Source organism: Parus major, chromosome 6, assembly GCF_001522545.3.
Source record: "Parus major isolate Abel chromosome 6, Parus_major1.1, whole genome shotgun sequence".
NCBI classification, from domain to species: Eukaryota; Metazoa; Chordata; class Aves; order Passeriformes; family Paridae; genus Parus; species Parus major.
In genome coordinates, this window is record NC_031775.1 from 27,660,912 (window position 1) to 27,685,038 (window position 24,127).

At 38.5% G+C, this 24,127-nt stretch overlaps 2 protein-coding genes across 3 annotated transcripts in view; one reads left to right on the forward strand and one right to left on the reverse strand.

The window, feature by feature from the left end:
* The first annotated feature begins 440 nt into the window (after positions 1 to 440).
* On the forward strand, positions 441 to 19,322 carry ENO4 (enolase 4). 2 transcript variants are annotated; one of them, XM_015633432.2, is made up of 14 exons: positions 441 to 578; positions 1,777 to 1,905; positions 3,132 to 3,322; positions 4,182 to 4,312; positions 5,939 to 6,108; positions 6,324 to 6,455; positions 7,858 to 7,923; positions 8,675 to 8,722; positions 10,539 to 10,706; positions 11,917 to 12,042; positions 14,281 to 14,476; positions 15,395 to 15,462; positions 15,992 to 16,109; positions 18,037 to 19,322. In XM_015633432.2, exons 1-14 carry the CDS (start codon positions 441 to 443, stop codon positions 18,123 to 18,125), a joined length of 1,770 nt encoding a protein of 589 aa, XP_015488918.1. In that variant the 3' UTR covers positions 18,126 to 19,322. The 2 variants fall into 2 exon arrangements, with proteins under 2 accessions (XP_015488918.1, XP_033371497.1); XM_033515606.1 differs by lacking the exon at positions 15,992 to 16,109 and having other exon boundaries at positions 444 to 578.
* SHTN1 (shootin 1) overlaps positions 19,095 to 24,127 on the reverse strand; it is a 53,763-nt gene continuing 48,730 nt past the window's right edge. The window contains exon 17 of the mRNA XM_015633431.3: positions 19,095 to 20,737. Coding sequence (XP_015488917.1) covers positions 20,527 to 20,737 — 211 coding nt within the window. The 3' untranslated portion in view covers positions 19,095 to 20,526. The remainder of the gene's footprint in view (positions 20,738 to 24,127) is intronic.

Here is a 24,127-nt window from a genome sequence, read left to right on the forward strand (position 1 = left end):
ATGTTTCTTTTCATTGAAAGTGGAGGGCTTTCAAACGTAGGAGTTACTGTGGGCGTTTTGCGGCGTCGTCTTCACTAGACATTTCCCAAACCACAGCCTGTCCCTCTTTCAGGACCATAATCTTACATAGGTTTGTTGCTCGGAGACTTTTAAAACCGAGGAGCGCTTGGTCGGGGTGTCCTGATTTGGAAGGCCGTGACCGGGCTCTGAGGGACGCGCGAGCACCGCGCTGCACAGAGGAACCAAACCGGGCCAACCCGACCCACCTCTGCTCCCACCCCGGCTGTTCCCGGGCGAGACTGAGAGAACAGAGCCCCGGCAACGCGAGGTCCGGGCAGAGCGCCCTGAGGCGCCGCCGTCCCGCCCTGGGGCTGCCGGGGAGCGAAGGAAGAGGCGGGCGCTCCCCGGCTCCGTTGCCCGGCAGCGGCCGCGGGCCCGCGATGGAGGCGGGCGAGCGGCGGGGGCGGCTGCGGCGGGAGGCGGCTGAGTATTACCGAGGGCACCGGGTGCCGGAGCGGATGGAGGAGGCGCTGAACACCCTGTTCCCGCAGTGCCCCGAGGATCTCTACGGGGAGCTGGTAGCGCGGGGCGGGGAAGCAGCAGGGCGGCCCGGAGCGGCCTCTCCTGTCCCCGCGTTCCGCGAGGGGCGGCGTGGAGGGGCCGTGAGGTGCCCGCCGGGCCCCTGCCCCCTCCCAGCCCTTGCCCTCAGCGAGAGGGTGCAGCCAGGAGGTCGGCGGCTCTGTGGTGACAATTCCGTGGTTTGCCCTCTGACCCGGGCGAGCATTGCGATGGTTCTGTGTTTGTGGCCCAGTGGCACCTGGGTGCTGCTCCAAGTACATGTCCGCAGCAAGCCGGGCTTCTTGTCCTTTGCTGGTTGCTTGTCTCGACACAAAAACAAAGTAGTCCACAGATGGACTACTGTTTGTCCCTAACAAAACTGCTGCTCAGCAGTGATGACTCCCAGGCCAGCGGCGACAAGAGACTGGGTGCTGTTCCCTCCAGCTGCTTATGAAGGGCAGATGGGCCTCACTGGAAGGGTCAAGAATCAGACACGGTTTATCTGTTCCCATTTGACAAAATATTGACAGTAGTCATAATGAAACCTCAATTAGTGGTGATACTGGAATTGCCAATACTAGAACAGTGAGCAGTTCTTGAAAAAGAAATTACATCTAGTATGGTCTTTGATGGGAGAGTGACTGTGGAATTGAAACATTTCATTCCATCGTACACTTACTCCCATCTTCAAGTGTTTTGCCATCATCAGTGGAAGGGACTGGAACTGCTAACACCTTTCTTTGCTTTGCTTGGTAGTTGGCATGTTCCTCTTCTTTGTAGCCCTAAGTGTTTTGTAGTTTTCCCCTTTGGTAAGCTGTGATTTGGTGACTTTCCAATACCAGATTAAATAATGAAACTACTAAGGAAGTATGTAGGAACCTCAGGTAAAAATGTAATTCTTTTTCTAAACCAATGTTGGTGTTCGTTAACTATGAACAGAGACCCAAATGTATTGAATTATGATAGTTCATCAGGCCCATTAAAGACCATGTTGGAAGAGGAAGGACTCTGCCTACCAAAAGTTGTGGTTTCCACCTTTCTCACAGGGCTCAAAGATTTCTGGAATGTATAAATCATAGAATGTTAGAATATGCTAAGTTGGAAGAGACCTGTAATAGAAGTGTTCAGTGGTGGATTTGATTGTAAGATACTTCATGGAATAAAAGCCTCATTGCCTGGAAATTGACTTTTAATTGAGTTTTCTCTCTTTCATTTAAGGCTAACTACTTTTCTAAATTTTCAAAAGCTCCAGTAATATGCAAATTAGTTGGAAGAAAAATTCTTGGTGGAGTTGGCCAGCCAACATTAGAAGTGGAACTATACTGTACAGTTAAGAACTATGAGAAGGTATGAGCTGCTGCTTCTTGTTCTGTTTATTTTAGTAGAACAATATCTGGGAGAAGTACTGTTCTTTTCACATCCCAAGGAACGTTTTATTTTCCATCTTTATGACAAGATATAAATCCCTGTGACTCAACAGCCAGGAAAAGAAAAGGTGTCGTGAAAAGTTAGACAGTGGCAGCACCTATGCACTTTATTTTCCAGGAATTAGACAGTGTTATCCCAGTGAGTGAGATCTGATAGTGTATCTTTGTATATTATTTTTTTTTTCTGTCTTAATGATCATGTAGGTTTTCCTTACACCCCATACTAATGTTATACGTTCATTTCACGTTTTTCTTTAATTTTCAGATCTTTGTATTTCTCTTTGTGTGACACTTTCAGAAAAATACAGTACAGGTAAAAAACAGTATAGGTAGAAGCACTTCTTTCACACTGAGCTAATAGGTTGATGTGGGTGACAGTGAAGTCAAACATACCCATTTAGCACCTGCAACGCAGAATTGATGGCTCATCTCTTTCCCAACCTGAAATATTCAAATTACATCTTTGCAGCTCTAGCTATTGTGAAGTAATTATTTCTATTCCCTCAGTAAAACTCTGGTTCAGTTAATTCTTGAATTATATGTAGCCTCATAGATATTCACAGGATGTGAAGTTAACACTGTTAGTTCAGGCAACTGTGGGAAATTTGTAAATGATGTCTTCCTTAAGTAAGTTTTCTTAATGTCCTTTGTTCTTCATCAGTACAGAAAGATAGATTTGAATTATCTAAGTAAAACAAAAGTAACTGATTATGAGGGATGGCATTAAGCATGAATTCTGATGAATCATGGTACAACAGGCTACTAACAGCTGCAATAAAAGGTGTCCTAATGATTGTATGGTCCTTAAAATAACTCCATTCTATTCTGATACCATAATATATGTATAAGGCAGATCTGTCAGAGGGGTTTTGCCTATGTAGTTATAATTTTAGGTAAAAAAACTTGAATAATGTCTGTAATTACCAAAGTATAAGAGCCTAAAAATAAGGTGTTGGATGAGAAAAGACAAATGGAGCAAGTAAGATTTGAAGATATGTACTTTTAGAGTTGGTAAGGACATACTTCTCATTCTTTCAAATGACATTTCCAAGTTAAAAATGAAATAGTGTTCTAAACCTTTTGCATTGTTTTGGTTTTGGTTTTGGCTTTTTTTGTTCGTTTTTGTTTTTGTGGGTTTCTTTCCAGAGGATTTGTTCCACTGTGATGGCTACTCATTCTCAAATACCTGAAAATGCTTTACCTGAAACAATTGAAGCTGATGAGAAAGAAAGAAATGATTCTGTTCATACTGCTGTGGATTGGGTCAATGAATCACTGAGCCCAATGTTAAGGCACTTGGATCCTACTGATCAGTGTCAAGCTGATAAGATGCTTGGGTAGGTCTTGCATATTATGAAAATTTTTGCATTTATAATATTCACCATTAATTTATATTTTAATGAAAGACATGTAGAATATTCAGTATTTTCTACTTTTAAAAAAATATTTTTAGGATAGAATGTCTGTCTCAGACTCATTTCACTACATTGTTGCCTGCTTTTCATAATTATGATATAAAAAGCATGTTGTTTTGTGCTGCAACACTGAACAAAGGCTGTAGCAAGCAGACCTAAGTGTTTTCCATGCAGACTAGATTTGGGGAAATCTCGGTAAAGGGAATAAGGACTCAGTTGAAATGTGAGTCAAATAAGATTTTAATGCATTGTTTACACTACTGTATATATATCTCACATACTCAGTTTGCCTGAATTGGCTTTCTGTGACCCATGGGTGAAGATTTCACTTCATGCATGTAATTGTAATTCAGACACCTCTGAGTTTGCAGCCACACAATAACCAGTGTACAACTCACCTACTGTCTTAACCTAGGCCAGGCTGATGGATGTCATGAAGTTATGACAGGTTCTGTTACTACCCATGCAAAGGAAATAAATTCTTCATGCTCAGACTGTCTGCTCAGAGCTGATTTTCAAACCAGAGTGATTTACTAAGCATGTATTAAGGTTTGCAATGCTTGCTTATGGTCCTTTTTGTTTAATCATTGCTGTAGATGACTATTAAAAAAGAATGATATGATAAATTTATGGACTTCTCCAGCTTCACACAGGGAATCTATGTCAGAAGCTCAAATACAAGCATTTATCTACCTCCTAACATGTTCTTTAGCCTGCATCACATCTGTCTGCTTGTCACATGTCTAACAATATTTTGACCCAGTAATTTTTATTCCTTCAGCGAATACTTTGCAAACAAGGTAGAAGAAAAAGAGGAAATTGAAAAGCTAGAAGAAGAAGCAAAAGCAGAAGAAGAGGCAGCAAAAGTCACTCCTACCTCAACACCTAAGCAAAAAAAGGGAGGAAAACCAGGTTTTACTTCATTTAATTTTAGTATTTTCTACAATACAGATATTGATAAAGGTCCTAAAAGACACTCTGGCTCATGTTCAAAGGGTTTGGTTACTCTCTCCTAACCTTTTTCATCACAGCAGTTTCTGCAGCAAAATGAGGGAGGGGAAAATACAGTTTCCTTATCATTCGCATGCATTGGTTGAACAGAGTTTCTGCCTTTGTTTTACAGTTGGTTTAGACAGGAGGTTATTATTCTTTAGAGTGAGGAATAAGAATGGAGGAGGATGCAAATGAAGAATAAAAATGAAAATGATAAGGAAAGAAAAGCAGATCACAGAACTGAGTGGTAAAAAGGAAATAGAATTAAGATAGAAGCTGAAAACAATTGAAAGAAGGGAAGTTTCCTTCTAACTCTGAGAAAAGGAGGAAACACAGAGAAAAGCAAAAGAGAAAGAAGGAAGAGGGTGAGATAGGAGTGAAGGGTAGTATAGAGTAAAAGGAACTACTAGAGAAAAAAGGAAAAAATGGTGTGAGACTAGAAAAACAAGGTAAGAATACATGGCCAAAACCAAACAACCCAAAGGAGAAAAACACCATATGTTATCTCCATCTATACATTACATTTGGACAAAAAAGAGTTGTTGTCACTTGTTGGAAGGGCAGAAAATTTTGGCAATTTATTATTTCTTGTCAGTTTAGTTGCAACTATCATACACTGTCAGCTAAAAACCCCTCACTCCATATGTTGGAAGTGTGCACTGTAAATTCACCTTTGACCTGAACTTTAACTTCTGCAGTCATTAGATCCATCCAGATATCATCATAGTGTGTTTGATATTTAAGTCAAGCTTCTGCTGATACATCTATTATGTATTTTCACTAATTGTGACATTGACTGTAATATTATTGTTAGACTCAGTGCCTGACTATTTGGAACCAATATCAAACAGTCACCAGTGCAATGGTTCTTAGGAATCAGATCACTTATTGCAGCTTCAGCAGGTGCTCCCTGTAAGTGTTCATGTAAGCACTACAGACAATAAATATGGTAGTGGAAGCTGCTTGGTTTAAAGCATTTTGGACAAAGTTAGTGTATCTGAAAGGGAAATATATTCTTATGGAAATTAATGTGTAATATTTAAAAGACCTTTTTTTTCTCTTTGGGAATTCCAATTGTAGTAGGCTTGATTTTTTTTTCACATTCATTATTAGAAGAAATCAAGTATTTGTATTCCCAATCAGGTTATAATGTAATCTTCCATTTTTTTATGCAAAATCTGAACATTTAAGGAGCACAATAAAGAAGACTGAAAACATGCTTTTGGAAGCAACCTGAAAAATTATATAATGTTACTGGATTCATACACAGATAAATAAAAATACATGTCAGTGGCTGAAAGATCTCCAAAAGAAACAGACTTGAAATGCATTTGAAACCAGAGTGAGGACAGATACTCTGCTTACTTGTGAGGTCATTCCAAATAAAACAGCTGGCAAAATGAAGTTTTTATAAAATAAATTATAGTTTTTTAGTACTTTGAGTGCGCACTGAAATGACAATACTTTATTTACTGACATAACTCTGATCCACAAGCATATATTTAGAACCAGGAGAATATTTATGTATTGCTGTGTGTGTTGTAGGAAAGGCAGTGTCAGTGGAAGCACAATCCATCCCACCTGCAGAACCTGCAGAGTCAGTGCTGCGTGGCAGCTTGGCCATTGGGGCAACATCACTTGCCATAGCAAAGGCTGGGGCCATCATTTGCCATGTCCCATTGTACTTATACACTGCACTGCTGAAACACAATCAGGTATGTGTGGCTTTTGTAATTTCATTTATTTTTTCCCAGTTATTGTAACTATTGCAGACAGTTGTGTCAGTGTTACTCAATTTGCCTTATAGAATACACCCTTAACACCATTGCCTGTGTATTTGCAGTTCTTGAACCCTGTACCATAACTAAAATATATAAGAAATCATTCTGATTTTTACATTTTTATTTTCACCTGACCCTCCCAATTACAGGAGTCACCTAAAGAAATAACTCTACCACTCCCAATGGTTACTCTGTTGAACTGTGAAAGAAATTCACCTTCAAAACTGAAATTAGTCAAAGAAATTATGCTTATACCACCAGTTGAGTTATCACTCAAACAGGTACTGTTTCCTTTTTTTATAAATGTATTCTATAGACATCATTCTAACTACATTAGTTCATAAATATATAGGTCTTTTAAATATAATACTTACAAACTATACTTTTCATTTTTTGTTAACTTACATGGCCAAAGTTTTAACAGATGTTAGTGCAGAATTCTAACACTAATAACATTATATTAAGTAAAAAGATTATTTAAAAGAAGAACCATGAAGATTTAAGTTAAAAACAATTGCTTGTATGGAGGAAAAAAATCAGTGCATTGAAGATGTTGAGGAGCTGTGTTACACAATAATAGATTTTGCATGAGGAGATTATAAATATTGCTAATTGTTTGATACAGCATACAAAACAACAAAATCCATAACAATTTCACAGGAAAGCATAAAATATTTGGGAATAAATTGCTTTAAAATGAAACTGTGACACTAGAAGGGAATACAAAGAGCAAGAAGGATGGGTGAGACAGATGGGATCAGCCCTCTCTTTTTGTTTAGTCATGTGTTGCATTAAAGAATGTATCTGCACAAGATGCCTCTGTTAGGGCTGTGATTTCTGCTTTGTGTGCTGGTGACCTGAACAAATAGCTGAGCTTGATTCTCTTTCTTTTTGCTTTTCCTTTAACTTTTCTGGATTGTCCCCCCGAGCTGTTAACAAGGTCACTAATTCTGCCCCATTCAAAGCCAGGATGCCTCCCAGTGCCCATGGGAGAGGAGGAAGGTGTTTGCTGCAGTGCAGAACACCAAGCTGTTTGTCCTGTGTTGTTGCCAGCTGTGACTGACTTCTGCCCCCTTCAGTATTCCTTTACTGGCACAGTTTGAGAAAATCTGAAATGTCCTTGACAAAGTTTGCACTCAACATTTACTAGCTCAGCTGAAAAGGAGAAAGAGCCTTGCATTAAAAGCAATGAATTCATTTAATTGGAGTGTTCCCCAGTGTTTAAAATCAAGACAGTGATTTTTTATTTTTTTTTTTCGTGTTTCTTGGAAGTATTCTGAAGGTAAATGCACTCAGTCTTGTCAGAGTTCAGGAAGTCTTAGGCAGACTCACAATTGGGAGCAGGGATTATCACCTTCCCCTTCTCAGATATAAATGCAGACCCAGATATTTTTTACTTGTTAGATTTCTGAAGGGCTGTTTTTGGGGAGGAGACTGCTTTCCTTGACATCCCATAATAAAATATTCCTGCTCATTCCACTGCTACTACCCCTTTATCATTGGACCCTTGACTGCATTTTGTGCATGGAGAGATTGTGTTAAGGAGTCCATAATGGTTTGGGCTTTTTTGAAGGCTTTATGTTCATATTTGCATTTAGAATAAGTGTTGTCTCTCTTATGATTTAAGCTGCTAAAATGAATTAATATAACTTTCTTTTGAAGATTACTATTGTTTAATTTCAGGGCATAGACAGAGTTCTGGATATTCAGAAAGAAATGGCAAGACTGTTGGAATCTCGAGGCAAAATGGTACAATAAAAAATGTGTTCTTACAGTGAGATTTACTTCATTTGATTTCTTTACTACCATTGTCCTTTTAAACATCCCCATGGAACACTTAGCCTGTTACAGGCTCATGACACAGAATAGAGGATGTGTTTCTCTGACAGATGAATAAAACATTGGCCTTTGGTGATACTAAATTCGAAAATTTAGAACAAAACATTGTTCTAAGCATAAGGCTTTCTGTTTACCTGAAGAAATATGCTGTGAATGAATGGTATCAGAGGGCATATACAATATATATTCTGACCTTGCTACAGCTCTCACACAACATATTTTATTCCAGTTACTATTACTGTAGCAGTAAATCAGTCTCAGTGTGTGCATGTGCTTTTTGGAAAGCAATGTTGTGTTTCTCCAAGTCTAGATTCTCATTTCTGAGATCCCCTGTATTTTTTATGGGCTGGGTGAGAATGTCTTGAAAAACAAATGATGGTTGGACAGATATCCACGAAGAAATAAACATTTTAAATGAGTAACCACCACAAAATGAAACTATTAAACTATGAAATAAAGCTATTTCCTTACTGTAATATTTATAATGTCTTTTGACCATAATTCAGTCAATCTTTCCTTTTTCTTTTTTCTTTTTTCTTCTTTCTTTTTTAATTTTTTTTTCTTTTTTCTTTTTTCTTTCTTTTCTTTTGGGTTTTTTTTCTTTTCTGTCATCTGTATATTTTTCCATGAAGTTGATTTCTATCTTCTTTCACTCCAACAGTCTGGTTCACAAGCAAACAGTAAGAAAGGAAAAGCGCAAAAAGCTCCGGTAAGAAAAGAGATTTTAACTCTAAGCCTTCAACAAGGTATTAATAGCAGCAGGGAATTTAAAATGTTCTTAAGAAAGGAAGCATTAATCTACATCACCATTTTGGAAAGGTCAAGGCAAGACTTAAATATTCCAAATGCTAATATTTTACATAATAATTCAGATTCTTCTGACTATACCTTTCCTTCCTGGGGGGCAGTAGAGGAAATAGGGGGAAATTTCTGGGATCTGATAATTTTTCTCATCTATCTATTGGTAATTTATCCAGATGAGCATTTTGCAGGTCTGTAGCACCAGCAGAGCACTTTTGATCATGTAGACCATAAAACTGTTACCTGTAGGACTTTTGGATTGTGCTTTTTCCTAACCCTGGAAGCAAAACTCCCTCTTTATCCTGCTGCATTCAGTGCCCAGGTCCAGTCTGAGGTTATAGATAATGGCAGATACAAACCAGAAGCTAAAGGGAAGCACTCACAATATTGCACAGGACATTATTTTATATGGCTCAAATGAACTTTTTTATCCCTTCAAAACCAGTAGTTTGTTGATGAGTTTTCCAAATAGTGGGATGGAAAGGCCATGCAGGTTTTGCTCTTCATTCTGAGATGATTTAAATATCAGGTCAGAATCATTACTGTTGTTAAATATGAAAAAGAAAGGATGAACAAAAGCTTTCCTATTTTATTGTTGCTTAAAAAACAAAAAACTCATCATCATTAAAATGCTTGACAATGTTTTTTTCTGGTGGGTAGTTTCCATATTAGTATCACAATATGTACTGAAGTCATAAGGTAGAATATTTCTGTAAGATATACACAAGGAAACAATTCATTAGATTCTCTGAAAGAAAAATTCCATTTATTTCAGTAGGAGAAAACTGAAGGAGACAGCAGTGAAATGGAGTTTAGAACTGATATAAGCACTGTGTTAGTTTGAACATTTTTGTCAAGGAGAAAAAGGAGAAATGACAAAGTAGGCAGTGAAGAAGAACTTATTTAAGGAAGTAAAACTAGACAGAGAAAAATGTTTTTGTACAGATAGACAATGCTTTTAATAGAATGTGACAAGGCACAGCATATGGACATCTTGGAAACCCCATGAAACTGCACATTTAACCTCTATCTGAAGGAAGACTGCAGCATTTTTGGCTGTCTGTTGCTGCATCTTTATAATCCAAAATTCCCAGACTTTACAATTAAAAATTAGTATTTGGAAAACCTACAGAAAGACTGACAACAGAAGGAAATATGTGAAATATTTGCTCAATACAACTCTGCTTGTGGCTGATGTCCAGCAATACTGTCCCTGAGCAGACAACTGTGTGCAGCTGGGCTGGAGGATTTTCCCCTCTATGAAATTTGTTCCTTCTAGAAGTCTTGGAAGATTCTTAAGGTTTCTTAAACACTCCCCAGAGTCAATATCAATGTTGTAGTTGAGGATTAATGAGTAAAAGCTATTTAAAAGTGGAAGATATTTCTTTGTGACAAAGGGTTGGTCCATAGATAGCACCAGAGCATTTATGGCAGCCCAGTGGTTGTTAAGGGTGCCTTTAAAATAATTTTTTCAACCAGTGCTAGCCATACAAGACTGAGATCTGCATGACTAGACATATTTCCAAGGACTATTGCTCTCTACTCATTAGCACTTGATAATCCCTCTTTCCTAGAGAATTGCCCTGAAAGGTGCCAAGGAGATTTCTGAGAACAAATTCATAATTTTATGACTAATGCAGATTGAAATGACAATGAAAAAAAAAAATAAATACGTAAAATATATATGTGTGTAAATAAAGTGATTATTTTTATTTTGCTTTCAGCCACCAGCCTCAAAAAGAATATCACACTTAGGCTGCCTGACTGCAGGGTATGATAATCTAGAACAACTGCTACTCCTAATGCAAAGAGCTTGCAACAATATCGGTCTGGAGCTAGGAACAGATGTGCACTTAGCAATAAATTGTGCTGCTCATGAATTAATGGATTATGTAAGTTATTTTTCGGTTTTGATTTTTTGGGGTTTTAAAACAAATGTAGCTGTTTGTTAACATTATTTATTATTATGCTGCAAACTCACCTACAAGCTCCTAACTCCATTTTTTTAAGGTAGCAATCAAGCAAAGAGAAAGAATTATCTCTGCATTTATAAATTCTGGCTGAATCTGCTTGATTTTCCATTATATTGGCAACATCTCTTGTTTTCTTCAAACTATCCTAACATTTGCATGTATTTTTACTATGGTATGTTTATATACACATTAGTGCCCATCTCGTGCATCAATATTTATTTTTTCATTTCAGTTTTTTAATGTTTTTATTTGACAAAATCTACTTATCTCCTGACAAAGTCTTACAGTTCTTGCCCCTTATTCCAAGATCAATCAGGTTTATCTCTAAGCAGAAAAAGAAACTTCCAATTCCATTCAGTACCTCATGAGCTTTTGTGTGTTTGGGTGTTCTGTAGCACTAAAGCTTCCATTACCAATATCTTGTAAAAGCAGTTTCTCTCCTGGCTGTGATCTGTGTCCTATACAAGAATGTGCAAAAAAACATTGAATTACCAGTAACTCTGTAACTTTCTGTTATTGAACTGTTAAAGCCACTAAAGCAGTGGATATCCTGGCACAGTTTCACAGTGTGTCCTTAAATTCCTCCCAGGCTGCAGTTTGTGCTTCCCAGAATGATGAGACTGGTTTTAAATGAGTGTATTTTTATTTTTATTTTAAAAGTGAAAGAGGCAGGGAAAGGCAGTATCTTGGTTTTGAGCACTGAGGGTGCACTCCTTGCCCCAGCAATATTTTCTTTATGAAAATGAGGGGGAAAAAAAATCACCTTTTTTTGGAAGAGAAAAATGTGATTTTTTTCACACGAGGTTAAATAAAAATGTCAAATATTGCTAACTTTATGCTACAATTGTGTCAAACTGGCAGCATTGCCCAGAAAGTGCTGAAATAGACCTCTCTTCCCTTGGCAGTGGCATTGTTCAGAGACTTTGGCATGAGCCCACTGGAACCCACTTTGTCCTTTTAGGCAGAGTTTTCTGTAACAATGTGCTGACAACTCACTCAGAGCGAAGCTGATGAGTGAATGTCTCCTGATTGAAGCACACACAGCCCACTGCCTTAACACACATGTGCACACTCTGCTTTTCTGGGTCCTACTTTCCTTATCACTTATGCTTTTTACTTTACTTTCTAGGATAAAGGAAAGTATGAAATACTCACTGGAACATTCAAAAGTCCTGATGAAATGGCTGCCATGTATGTGGACATTATTAATAATTTTCCTTTTATTATTGCATTAATAGATCCCTTAAGAAAAGAGGTAAGATACCACAGTACAGTCCTTTAAAAACTGATGGTACTGTTCAGTGGCATATCACTAACCTTTTCTCATTTTTACAAAACATGTAAAATACAAAGCTTCTGATTTTCAAATTTTTAAGCACAAAAACAGCACTAGAAAATGCATCTAATGATTTTTTTGAATATATTTTAAACATATTTTATTGGCAACATCCAAATTTTTCATTACTTTTGACATAATTTCTGATGGAAAATCCTGGCATGAACAGAATACAATCAGTGTACATACCTTAAAGAATTACAAGAATTTGCTTTTTTATCTGATTCTACCTGCTAAAGCACTGTTATTTTGATTATTTTCCTTTTTATCTACACTATTCAAATTATAAGGTGAAATTGTAAAATTCAAGTATATTACAAAAATTGATGTGTAATGCAATATTATATTATATTAAGCCAGAGAAGCAAAAATTTGAACATTGTTGTCTATTCAGCCAAAAAATCACCAGAATATATTGTTGCTGCAGTTCTTTGTGATGGATTTTTATAACCAAAGTCCTGTCACTGGCAGCATTGCTCGGCAGAATTTTTCAAGTGGGAGTAAGACACCCTGTATTTACCTCTGTGATCAAAGTTAGAGGAGTTAATTAGTGTGGCCAATCAACTACAACAATAAAGCACAATAATATTAAGCATGTTATCAAGCTATAGATGGATAAAAGAGATTGCATAACCTTAAATATTCACATTTATAAATAAGGTTAAATTTCCATGTGTTAAAAAAAAGAATAAACTTAATTACTGCAGAACCTACAATTGTAGGCTGTTGCACAACTTAATAAAAATTTGCTCTTGGTGTCAAGTTTCACTTTATCTTCTTAAAAATAAATACAGGGTGATCACTTTCATGAACAAAACACAAAGACTGTGATTGAAGGGAGAGGCACAGTGATGTTGGCTCTGTGATTTTGCCCAGTGCCTGAATCAATAATTCTAAAATTGATGAACTGCAAAATCCATCTGATTTTGTCCTTAATTGAGACTTTAAAAGTTCATTTTTTTGAATAGCTGTGTTTAGTATTACCCTACTCTGGTTAGCCTTGCCTCCCTGTGTTGTTTCAGTCTGACTCTGAATTACCATGTTCCAAAACACCAGGTTATTCCCCACTCCTGCCAGGGCTGCAGACTTCCTTGAGAATTCCTGTGAAGGAAAATATTTGCAAGATGAGAATCAGCAGGAGAATTACAGCAGACAGTGAAGTGCAGTTGGGAACAGTACAGAGTTCAGGGAAATGCCTCTCCTCCTCACAGATCTCCAAGGTTTAGCTATGCCACATCTTTGCCCCTGATAATTAGATCCTTGAGGATTAGTTCTGGTACCAATTCAATAATTCATTGCCATTTTGAATTGCCACAGACCACTTTGGTGCTTAAATTTAAACATTTGTTCGGGTGTCAAAAACTTCATTTTCTCTTATGCATGGGCTTGAAATGCATACAAGAATGGCCCCTGATTTTGATTGCAAGTAGGTAAGTACAAAAAAACCTGATCCACAGACCAAAAATAACCACTGGCAGAATTATAAAGTAGAGATGTTTTTAATGTGATAACTTTGCATTCTCTGGACACAAAGCAAGCAAATTAATTCATAAATTTCTTCTTTCAAATTCTTTACATATCTTTGTCCTTTATTTAGCCTGGACCATGTACCATGTGGACAATGCATTAAAATAAAGAAACAAAGGCCCTGAAAAATGGAGCTTTGCTAGAAAAGAGAGCATTGTATTCTGCTGTTCCCTATGGGTCCTGCCATTGAGTCTATGTCTCCTGTTCAGTATTTTATGTTCTAACAGCTATGACACTTGAAATATTAACACAAAAATGAGTCCTTTGAAAAAAACAATAAAAAATTATGTTCCATCAAAATGAAATAAATTTCAGGAGGGAAATCAAGTAGCAGACCCTTACACTTCATTTAATTTAAATATTTTAACTATATTTTGTACAAATAGTGTTGATTAATTTCAGATTAAAATTTATGTTTTCTAACAAAACCTTAAAACCCAAGGAAAATCCAAGTGGTATGTTTTTCTTAGGCAGACAGATTTAAAATACAGTATAAATTGTAATATGTCTATATGAAGGGCATATTTAGGATTAAACCCAAATGATTATTTAATTTTTACCTCCTGAATTAGAGCTTTCATTCAGTTTAGTTTTTTAAACACCAGTTGTTTGCTCAATTTGTTTATGCAGGACAGAGACCAGTGGAGTAGCATCTGTTGTGCCCTTGGCTCCAGATGCTACCTGATTGCTGAAGATGCTGCCACACAAATCTCCAAACTCAAAACCGACCAAAACATAAACATAGCAATGTGCAGTGGTGTTGTCCTAAAATACATCAACCAAACCAAGGTGTCAGACCTCGTAGAACTTACTGGAATTCTGGATGGTGAGTAGGGAGAGGAGAGGCTGAAACCAAACCCTATGAGCCACACCTGTAAATATTACATGTTTTTATTTAATTATTGACATTTCTAATTTAGAAAGCACTTGTCAGAAGAAACTGAAATTCAAGTTTTGATTCACAAATCCCTGTCAAGGGGCTTAAAACAGCAGTCAAGGCTTCAACTATTGTCAGCTAATACACCGTGCATGTTTTGAATGTGGGTGCCCTTTGACACTGCAGCTAAGTGTCATGCAGTTAGATATCAGAAATAAAGAGAATAAAAGAGATGTGATCAATTCATCTCAATTTTGAATAATTTTAGCATTAATAATTTAAAAATGCAGGCATGTACAAACTGTTGAAAATTGCATTAAGATAGATTATTGACTACGTATTATTGTGCCTTTGGGGTATTAAGAACCTGTGCAGCTTCATATGTAAGACTTCTCTTTTTATCACGTTTTCTTTATTCATTTATATACCCAAGGAATAGATGGACAAATTTAATATAGCTTAATATTTTTTTTCTTCCTTAAAAACCCCCAGAATTGCTTTATCAAAGCGAGTAAATAGCAACTAAAAGATTTCAGTCAGGATGGTAAATTCTTTTTCAAAGGGAAGAAAAATCATTACTACAGTGAAGAACACATTTAAAATAAATAGCAAAGCCTGATCAGACAGATCAGTGAGAGACAGAGACCAGGACAGGATGTTAGATGTTCCCTTATCCATCTGAAAATAAAACAGAATGCTAATGTAGCAAACTAACACAGTTCACATTTTTATCTGGTGGGGTTTACTCCTCTTTGTATTTAAACTTGGACAGCCCAAGGGTAAAAAAGGAATGAGAAGTCCAAACAATTTCTGTGTCAAATGTATAAAATATACTCTAATGAAGGTGTTCCCTCCTGTTATATATAGGTCAAAGACATATTACCATATTAGGAAGTCCAGATGGAGAATCTTCAGATGAGAGCCTCGTGGATCTGGTAAGTACCGAAAGCTGTTCAATTGCAGAATTGCAAAAATACTGCTTTCAACATGTAGTATTTTATAAGGAGAAAGCCTTTTTGTGCTTGAGAAAGAAACATTTTACAAAATAGGCTTTTTCTAGAGGGTTGTTTTTTTTTCCCCACAGAGCATGGTTATTCTTTTGAGTTTAAAGAGAGCACACAGGAAATTTGCCAAAGCAGGGAGTATATTCAAAAGTGTGTATGATCCATTTGCTTGCATTAGTTTATAAAAAACTGAGTTACTTAAAACATTCCTGCGTAGTAACAACATTTTAAGCAAATATTCTTAACACTACAATATTTAACCTTTTGCAAATAAAATTTCATTTCATATGCCAGCGAAAATTACTGTTTGCATCCGGCAAATCTTTCACTGAGAGGTTTTATTTCCCCGTTTTTCTGTGCGGAGAGATGAGGGTGTTAAATTAGACTTAGGAAACCGTGTTTAATTATTTGGAATGACTTCACTTGCCCAAGTGAGGAGTTTTACCCTCTCTCTTTGCAGGCTGTGGGCCTGGGTGCCAGGTTCCTCAAGTTGGGAGGTCTCTCCCGCGGAGAAAGGGTGGCCAAATACAACCGGCTGCTGGCTATAGAGGAGGAACTGGCCGCGAATGGAGCGCTGCGTACGAGCTTCTTTCTTACTTTGTTTTCAGCCTGCCATGAATACGGGCACAAAGATTGGAGGGAGAATGATTGAAACTACACCCCAGGAGGGAAGCGGAATCAAAAGGCTATAAATAAGGGCTGACAAAAAAAACCTAGGATAGCACTTGCCACAATGTATATTGTTGTCCTAATGGATTATCTGTTTACTGAATGTTAAAATAGACCCCTTCTTGAGGAGTAGCCTACATTAAGCTTTTTTCCCCCCCCAGAATTAATTGGTTGGAGTCTTGAAGCCCACAGTGAAAAAGGAACAAAACAAAAAACCATGCATATAATGTGTCGAAAAGCTGCCAAAATGGAATTTTAGGCCAAATACCCCACCTCCCTCAGGGCCCGAAACATATATTGCTAATGAAACTTCATTTCACAACCCTCTTTTGTATGTTACATTTCCAGCAAAAATGTGTTTGGAAAGCTACAATTCCGTGGACAAGCCTTAAATAAAACCCAAGAAAACCCCAAGTTGACGATGCACATTCAGCCTTAGCCACTTGTATGCATCTGCCTGCCTGTTTCAGGATCTGCAGCTTGTTTTTACACTGCACCAAGGCTATACTGTTAAATGCTTAACTGTTCATTAGAGCCACTTCTCACTTATCAGGTATCAATCAAGCCAGAATAAAGACATGCAGTCTGAAGGGGAGGGAGAGAGACAAGGAGAGGAAGAAAGGAAGGAAAGGGTTTGCAGGAATTGTATTATGCCTAAGAAAAGGAAACACGAAGCAGAATTAAGTCATTTTACCCTCTTGTTTGTAATAATTTCCAATGTTCTACACATAGGGTGGCAGCACTCGACATGCACACTGTAGAACAAAGTTTTTAGTTGGTTTTTTTTTATTGAAAAGATTTTGAACTTTTTGAAATCTCCTCCTTGTTCATAAAAAATCATTGTAAAACACAAAAACAGAATTATTTTTTTTTGCTAATAAAGTAGTTTCACAGAATGCATTTTTCAAAAATAAGACAGATAATTATAGAACTATGAATTTTAAGTGCCTCAGCAGTATTAATATATTCCCTCCTCATATAGTATAGTCTAAACAAAGGCTCTCCAGTCTGACAAATATTTAGACCTATATCTGATGAAACAGCAACAATCCCCGGCACCGTTAATCATTTGGCAGAAACAAGACCCAGAACCTAAATCAGCAGCAGGGCAGGAGTGGGAGCAGGTCTGAGCTGCATACCAAGCTCTTCATTTGGCCGGGCTGGAGCTGGGAACACCCAGGAGAGCCGGGAGTGCCACTCTGCGTGTGGCTGCTGCCTGCGAGGTGACACGGGGCCATCGGGAGTACCCTGGGGCCACCGGGAGTGCCTCGGGCTCAGGAGCGAGGAGCCGGCTCTGCATTGCCCGGGCCCTGTGCCGTGGCTGGTTCCGAGCAGCCCCGCTGGCCACGCTGGGCCAGCAGAGCTGGGGCACAGCAGCCGCCCGCAGCTGGCACCGACACCGCGCTCAGACTCAGCTGGGGCGGGCAGCGCGTGGGGGGCACAAGAGGGAGCTGCTGCTGGGGACCGGGGTGCAGAAAGAGTCACAGAGCTGGGAAAAACCACTGAGAGCTGCTGGTGATGGGATCAGCACCGGGACAGGGGCTCTCATGAGGCAGTCAGCTGATGGGAACTCCGGCAACAGCACCAGCGCAGGGGGAAAAGAATCAGATCAGTGAAGAAAAGGAGTGCAATAAATATCCCAGCTCAGACTGCTGTGCACCATGTCCCGATCCTGTAATCAAAGTGTTCCTTTCTAACGGAGGAGGGGACTTTTAAAAGTGTTTCAAGTCTTGTAAGCATCACGTGGCATTTCCAAAACATGTGTGCACCAGTGGACATTACAACAAATCCCATTACAGCAAACATGAGCTGCTTTTTTTTCCTTTTCTATTTCAGGTGAAGCAAAACTTGAATTCGTTGATTTTGCTGAAGAATCACAGCCAGAACAACTTCCCAATGTGCTTCCTGCCCCAGAGCAGGGTTAGTTGCCTCTACAGCTCCCAGCCAGCCTTGCAGATTCACAGCCTGCCTCTCAGCTCCCAGAGAACAGCACACTAACCTAGGCTGTCAGCATTAACTTTGGGATAAATTTCTAAGAAAAAGCATTTTACTAAGAAACTCATATATTAACTATTCCTAAATCCATTTATGTTCAAGCAGTTCAGCCAAATATCTTTAAGAGATTTCAAATACTGGCTTCTTTTCCCAGGGACCATTGCCTTCAGCTGAAACCAAATTAACTGAGCAGTAACTATAGTCTAAAAATACCACAAAATTCTGTGCTGCATTTACAAACTGGCAAAACAAATACTGCTGTGTTAAGTCCAAAACTAAATGTTTGTTTTGGGAAAATCAGAATCTCCCTCCATACAAAGAGCAAGCTGTTGACAAACAGTAAAAAAAAAAACCAAAACCCCAAACACAAACAGAACACCACATTTTACACAAAAACAAAGGCCTTGACTGTTATGCTGCTCCATCCCCCCACATCCCCTCAATGCTGCTCTGAGATCCAGCCTGCAGAGGAGATTTTGCTCCAGTTGTAGCCCTCAAGACAAGAACATCAGTGCAAACCCCAAATGTTGGGCAGAGAGATGCGATTGGCATCAGCAGGAAACCTGCTCCAGTCACCAGCAGTGAGTAACAAGTCAATTCCACAAGGTCTGGGAAACTTGTCAGGAGTCTTTTTAATAAGCAACAATGAAAAGTTAAAGAAATCATTTATGTTCTAGGTAACAAAACAGTTTTAAGTAAAAGAAATGCTTCTTGAAAAACTTCTGGGTTTTGTATCATTTGAAAATCTGAACATATAATACAGCAGCAATAATCTGAGGAAAAAATACATACATGAAATTTTGCATTTTAAGTTCAGTGTAACAGACAACTAAGTGAAAAATTAACAGCCAGAACCAACTGCCCCCAAGAAATGAAAGTATCAATGAGAGACAAATTTCCGCAAGTTTATGAACTGTATGTAATTGAGTAATTAGATCAAGTCCAAGATTTCCGTAGCAAACATGCAAAAACCACCAAAATAGATAGGAAACCACCACACTCATTACTATCATTTTATTTTTAGGAAAAGCACCAGACAGTTGCATGCAGAGCCAAACCAACAAACTCAGAACATTCATCCTTCAATGCTATCACTGTTTCAAATAATTAAATAAAAAAAAATAAAATCCAAGTGCATTCAAGTACGTGCCCACCCAATTTCAGATACACCAATCTTTAGGTAAATCCCTGATTCCATTTGTTCATTATAAAAGAATGATATACTGTGTTGAATTTAAAGAGACTACAATGGAATGTGAATTGGCAGTGGAGCAAATCAATGATGTTTCTGTCTCACGTCATCGTAGGAAATAAGGGCTGAGGGAAACTGGGATTTGTGTTATCAAATACAGACACCTGAAGTGTCACCTAATAAAGAAATTAATGCCACCAGTGTGTGCCAGGTTCAAAGCAAGGGCTCATTTGTTAGCACTGTGAGCTCTCAGCTGGGAGTTCTCAGAATGCTGATGATTCCCAATAACTTGCAGTCCTAGAATGAATCCCAAACGCTGCCCATACCCACTGGAGCCTAAGGCAAGTTATTTTTGTGCAGCAGTAACAACAGGCTCCAGCTGCAGCAGTTCCAAAAGCTGCTGTGTAACACTGAAACAAAACCCAGGAGCAAGTCCTCCTTTGAAAAGCTTTTAACCCAAATGAGAGCACCTGTCCCAGCCCACAAACCCCTGACGCTGGCTATCACTGCCAGAAATCTCGGTGCCACAATGAGATGCTGCACTGCCTCTGCATTTCAGTCTCTGTCCCCTGACAATCTGAGACAGAAGGGTTGTGCTTGTGCTTTTCATTTCCTCCCTGTGTGGGGACAGCAGGCAGGGGACCAACAAGATCTTGGTTTAAGCAGATATCAAAACGTTTTTAGAGCAATGTGTCTATAAACACATTTTTATTAATAATTAGTAACACCCCCCATACTGAAGCTGATGAGGGTGTAATCACTCACAGGTTCTAACCCAAACCTGTCCAGCTCAAGAGGGATGCAAGGGGCTTCTGGCAAGCTTCGGAACAGACCTTTGACAAGGCATTTTCTCAATAAAAGAAGAGTTAAAAAAGCCTCTTCAAATCCATTTTTAAAGGTAACTGATGCTATCTAAGAAATTAATAACCATACCTGCAAAATTAAATTGGGAAAGGGATTTTGAGTGACACACAGTTATTTAACACTTCAGTGCATGTAACAAAAACTGCATACAGAAGACCATTTCAATCTGTATTATTTCTCTCTGGAGGTACAGACCGTGGCCCGTAGTAACACACCTAAGCAATTCACATGTCCAGATAATGATTCCCAAAAGGTACAGCCTTGCAGAGTAACAATTAACAGCTAGAACTATCTGTTTCTTTTATTTTCCCAACATTAGTTTCTTTATGCAGTGGCTTGCTTTCTTCCTCTTTCACTTTGTTCTGGTTCAGGGTGTTTTCAGACATTTGATCCCCACCGGTGGACACAGGATCTAAAACTACCACGGATTCTGTCTCTTTTTCACTGCTAGAAGCTTTTCTTGTCAATTCCGTGTGACTAGTTGATCTAGAGGAAAAAGAATAAATACATAAATACAAATGACACTTCACATATTCAGAACAGCATAAAAACAAAAAAGGCATTTCTATTAGTAGCACATATGACCAAGACAGGTCTGCTAAGCTAATAAATAGATTTATAGATTTAACAGCTGTTATGTATAGCAGCACACAAAATGCAACAGTCACATTCCCCCTCCTGGATCATTTGTTGAGCCAGGCCTGGAATATGAAAAATGAACTCAATGAAAAATGGCTTCTCCACACCTCTATCCCAGAGCCACCTGCCTGGGGGCTGCACTGCATGGCTGAGGCACAGCCTGACCAGGTGGTTCCCTTGGCTGCTGCTGGTCTCACTGGGAACAAGTGATAATGACTTCTGGAAATTCACTACTGGCTTAGCTGAACTACCAAGGGCGTTTGACCCACACTCTGTGCTGCAGAAATGGGGTTACACCACCACTGTCTGCAGTGCAGGGATTCGTGTGGATAAAAAGCCTCCAAGTGGGGAGGAAGGAAAGGTCAGAGACACCTGGGTTATTTGTCAAAGCTGGCATCAGCCTATGAACACTAAAAGCACTTGTCTGTATTCAGAAGCTTTGTAGTGGTGTCGAAAACGTGCAGGCAAATCCTTAGATTAGCTGGAATGCACCAGCAGAGAACATGGCAAACACTGGGAATGCTTGACCAGAACAAGGGGCAGACTGGGGTGTTCCCACTGGCACCCAAACCCTGCTGGGTGGGCAGACAGAGAGCCAAAGAGCACAGGCTTGTTCCTCCTGCATCCTGCATTCCAGAGCCTGAGCCCCCAAAACCTGAGCTCTGTAGAGCCTTTTCCACCCCCCTTTTCCCATTTTCCTCTTTATTTCTTTGATTTTTATTAAATTTTCATGCTTATTTATAAGGAACAGTCTTCCCTACTGGTAAGGTAACAGTTCCTTGAGAGGAAAAGGTAGAATCAACTGGAGGTCAAAGAAAGAAATTTAGCTACAGGATCCATCTGCCATGAACTGCCCTTTATTGTGACAGTCTTTGTCCTAAAAAATGACAAAGAAGAGGTCACCCCACTCAACAATTACAACACTGGGTGGGGACCACACCAGTTCCCACCTGATGGGGAGAGAGTAAATTAACAGGTTAAAACCAAAAAATAATCACAGAAACAATAGTTGCTGCACTTTCCATTTCAGGAAGAATTTACTCAGCTTGCTGCTACAGCACTGGATAGAGAAAATGAAATTCCATGTTCAAGCTTTAATTACAAGAATTGTCTCCAACATTAGAATTTTGGTATAAGTTAATTAATGCAGAAATTGGCACTAATAGATACAGTTTCAGACTCATTTGATTATCATCAGAAGCTAGTGATTTCAAAAGGAAAATAATGCTTATTTTATGCAAAAGTTGTCAATCATTCCAGAAAAATACAAGATGGGGTATTTTGAATGTTACAGCAAATTAAACTTTTTAAAGCAGTGTAACCAGAAGAGGGTTATTTTAAAAAGTGCTACTTTTGAAAAGCTGATTGCCCAACACTATAAAAATGGTCAAAGCCATAAATGCCAAGTTCATTTTTATTTCACTTTGGAGGTAAGTATCTTTCAAATCCCAACAGCTGGACTATTTAATACAATCTGGTGAATCAAAGTATAATTCTTCAGTGGGCTCACAGCGGGGAGTCTGCATTAGTGTATGGCAGCATTCCAACAACTGATGCACAGCCAAACGCACTGAAGTCTGTTTCATTTATAACAAAAATGGATAAAATGGCAATCATATTTACCACCTTCAAAGGACAGAAAAATGAAAGATGTCGATATAAAGTAGTTTAATGGAGAAAACCGGTGATTAAATCAGTGTTTGCAGCATAAAAATAAGAATTACTATCCGACTTTGTTGTACCAGTATTGCCTTCTTCAAATCCTTCACACTGGTGCAGCACCAGCCTGACAATGCTGCTGTTATAGCTGAGGCATTGTTAAAAATTATTAACCCTATTTATCAGTTATTCACAGCTTACTTTCAACAGTTTGTCAAGAGCAGAATGTTGCAGTGTGAAGAATGAATATAATTTTGGGGCTCCTTTTCAAAAAACACTGTCTACTCGTACAAATAAAGCTGGGAAAAGCAATGAGTGAAGACAGAGTTTCACACAGTTCTGAAAGACTCAATTTTGTCCAGCCAAGGTATTTGCATTTAGTTCTATGCAAAGCTCTTCCCTAATTGAGATTGTTAATGCTGTTATCAATGTTCTTGTTATTTGTCCAACTATATATTTAAACCAGAAATTGAGACCCTAGTTCTATTGTACTCACACACAGTTGTTCACAAGTCTGCATGTACTTCTTTAATGACTAAACACATCAAATCTGCACTGTGATATATGAATTTAGATGATAAATGCATTTGAGATTAACTCTATGGGATATGCAGTGTTCCAAGCTTTGTTATGTCAGAGTATCAGAAGCAATCTGTTCTGTTTATATAGTTACAGAACCTACAGAAGGTGTAAATACTAAAGGGTTACTAAAGTCTGTGAAGTAGCACTGCTGTGACCTTTGCATGAAATTTACAGTAGAAGTACAAAAGGACAAACTAAGGATCAGATTGTCAACTGAGATGTGGATATTCTTTGTTTCCTTTGGTAATATGAGAACCTTGGCATTATTTAACCTGGGTCAGTGTTCTATTCGTGAAATCATTGTAAATCATTGTAATATCTATCCATTAGAAAACAGAATTTTATGTCAGTATTCATTGAGAATAAAAGCAAAAACTGCAAAGGCGTCTATTATTTCAGAATTCTTAACAAGGCAGGAGAATGAACCGGAGAAGACCACAGGCTAATACTGAGCAACAGTAAAAAATACATCAATTCCAAGTTTTGAAAGTCTGAGATGAACAAAGAATTCCACCACAGTACTACCAGTATTTGTCCAGCAGTGATTACAGGGAATATAAACAGTGACACTGGTGAATTAGCCCTCTGTTCCCTGCTGATAGCACCAGTGCTACCTGCAACACCAGACATCTGTGAAGGAAGTGCAAGAAACCTGCATTTCAGAATGCCCCTGCTAAACCCAGCTGGGTACAGAGATGGTCAGCACAGCAGCCAGCAGAGCAGAACTGCACACAATCTTTAGCATGGAGATTGTTTCCATTTTCAGGTGATTATTTTGAAAAAGTTCAAAAACATCAGAAAATTTACTTAAATGAAGAATCTTGGGAGAGCTTCTACCTGCACTGAGAGGGCACACAAAGAGTACAAGCTAAGAAAAATGTCTCAGTAGCTTTTAAAACAGTTAAAACTGAGGAGACCTCCAACTTCCAGAACATCCCATTGTTTTCTTTATCTGTTGTTTAAGCTAAATTGCCCATGTTCAAGCTGCACTGGGAA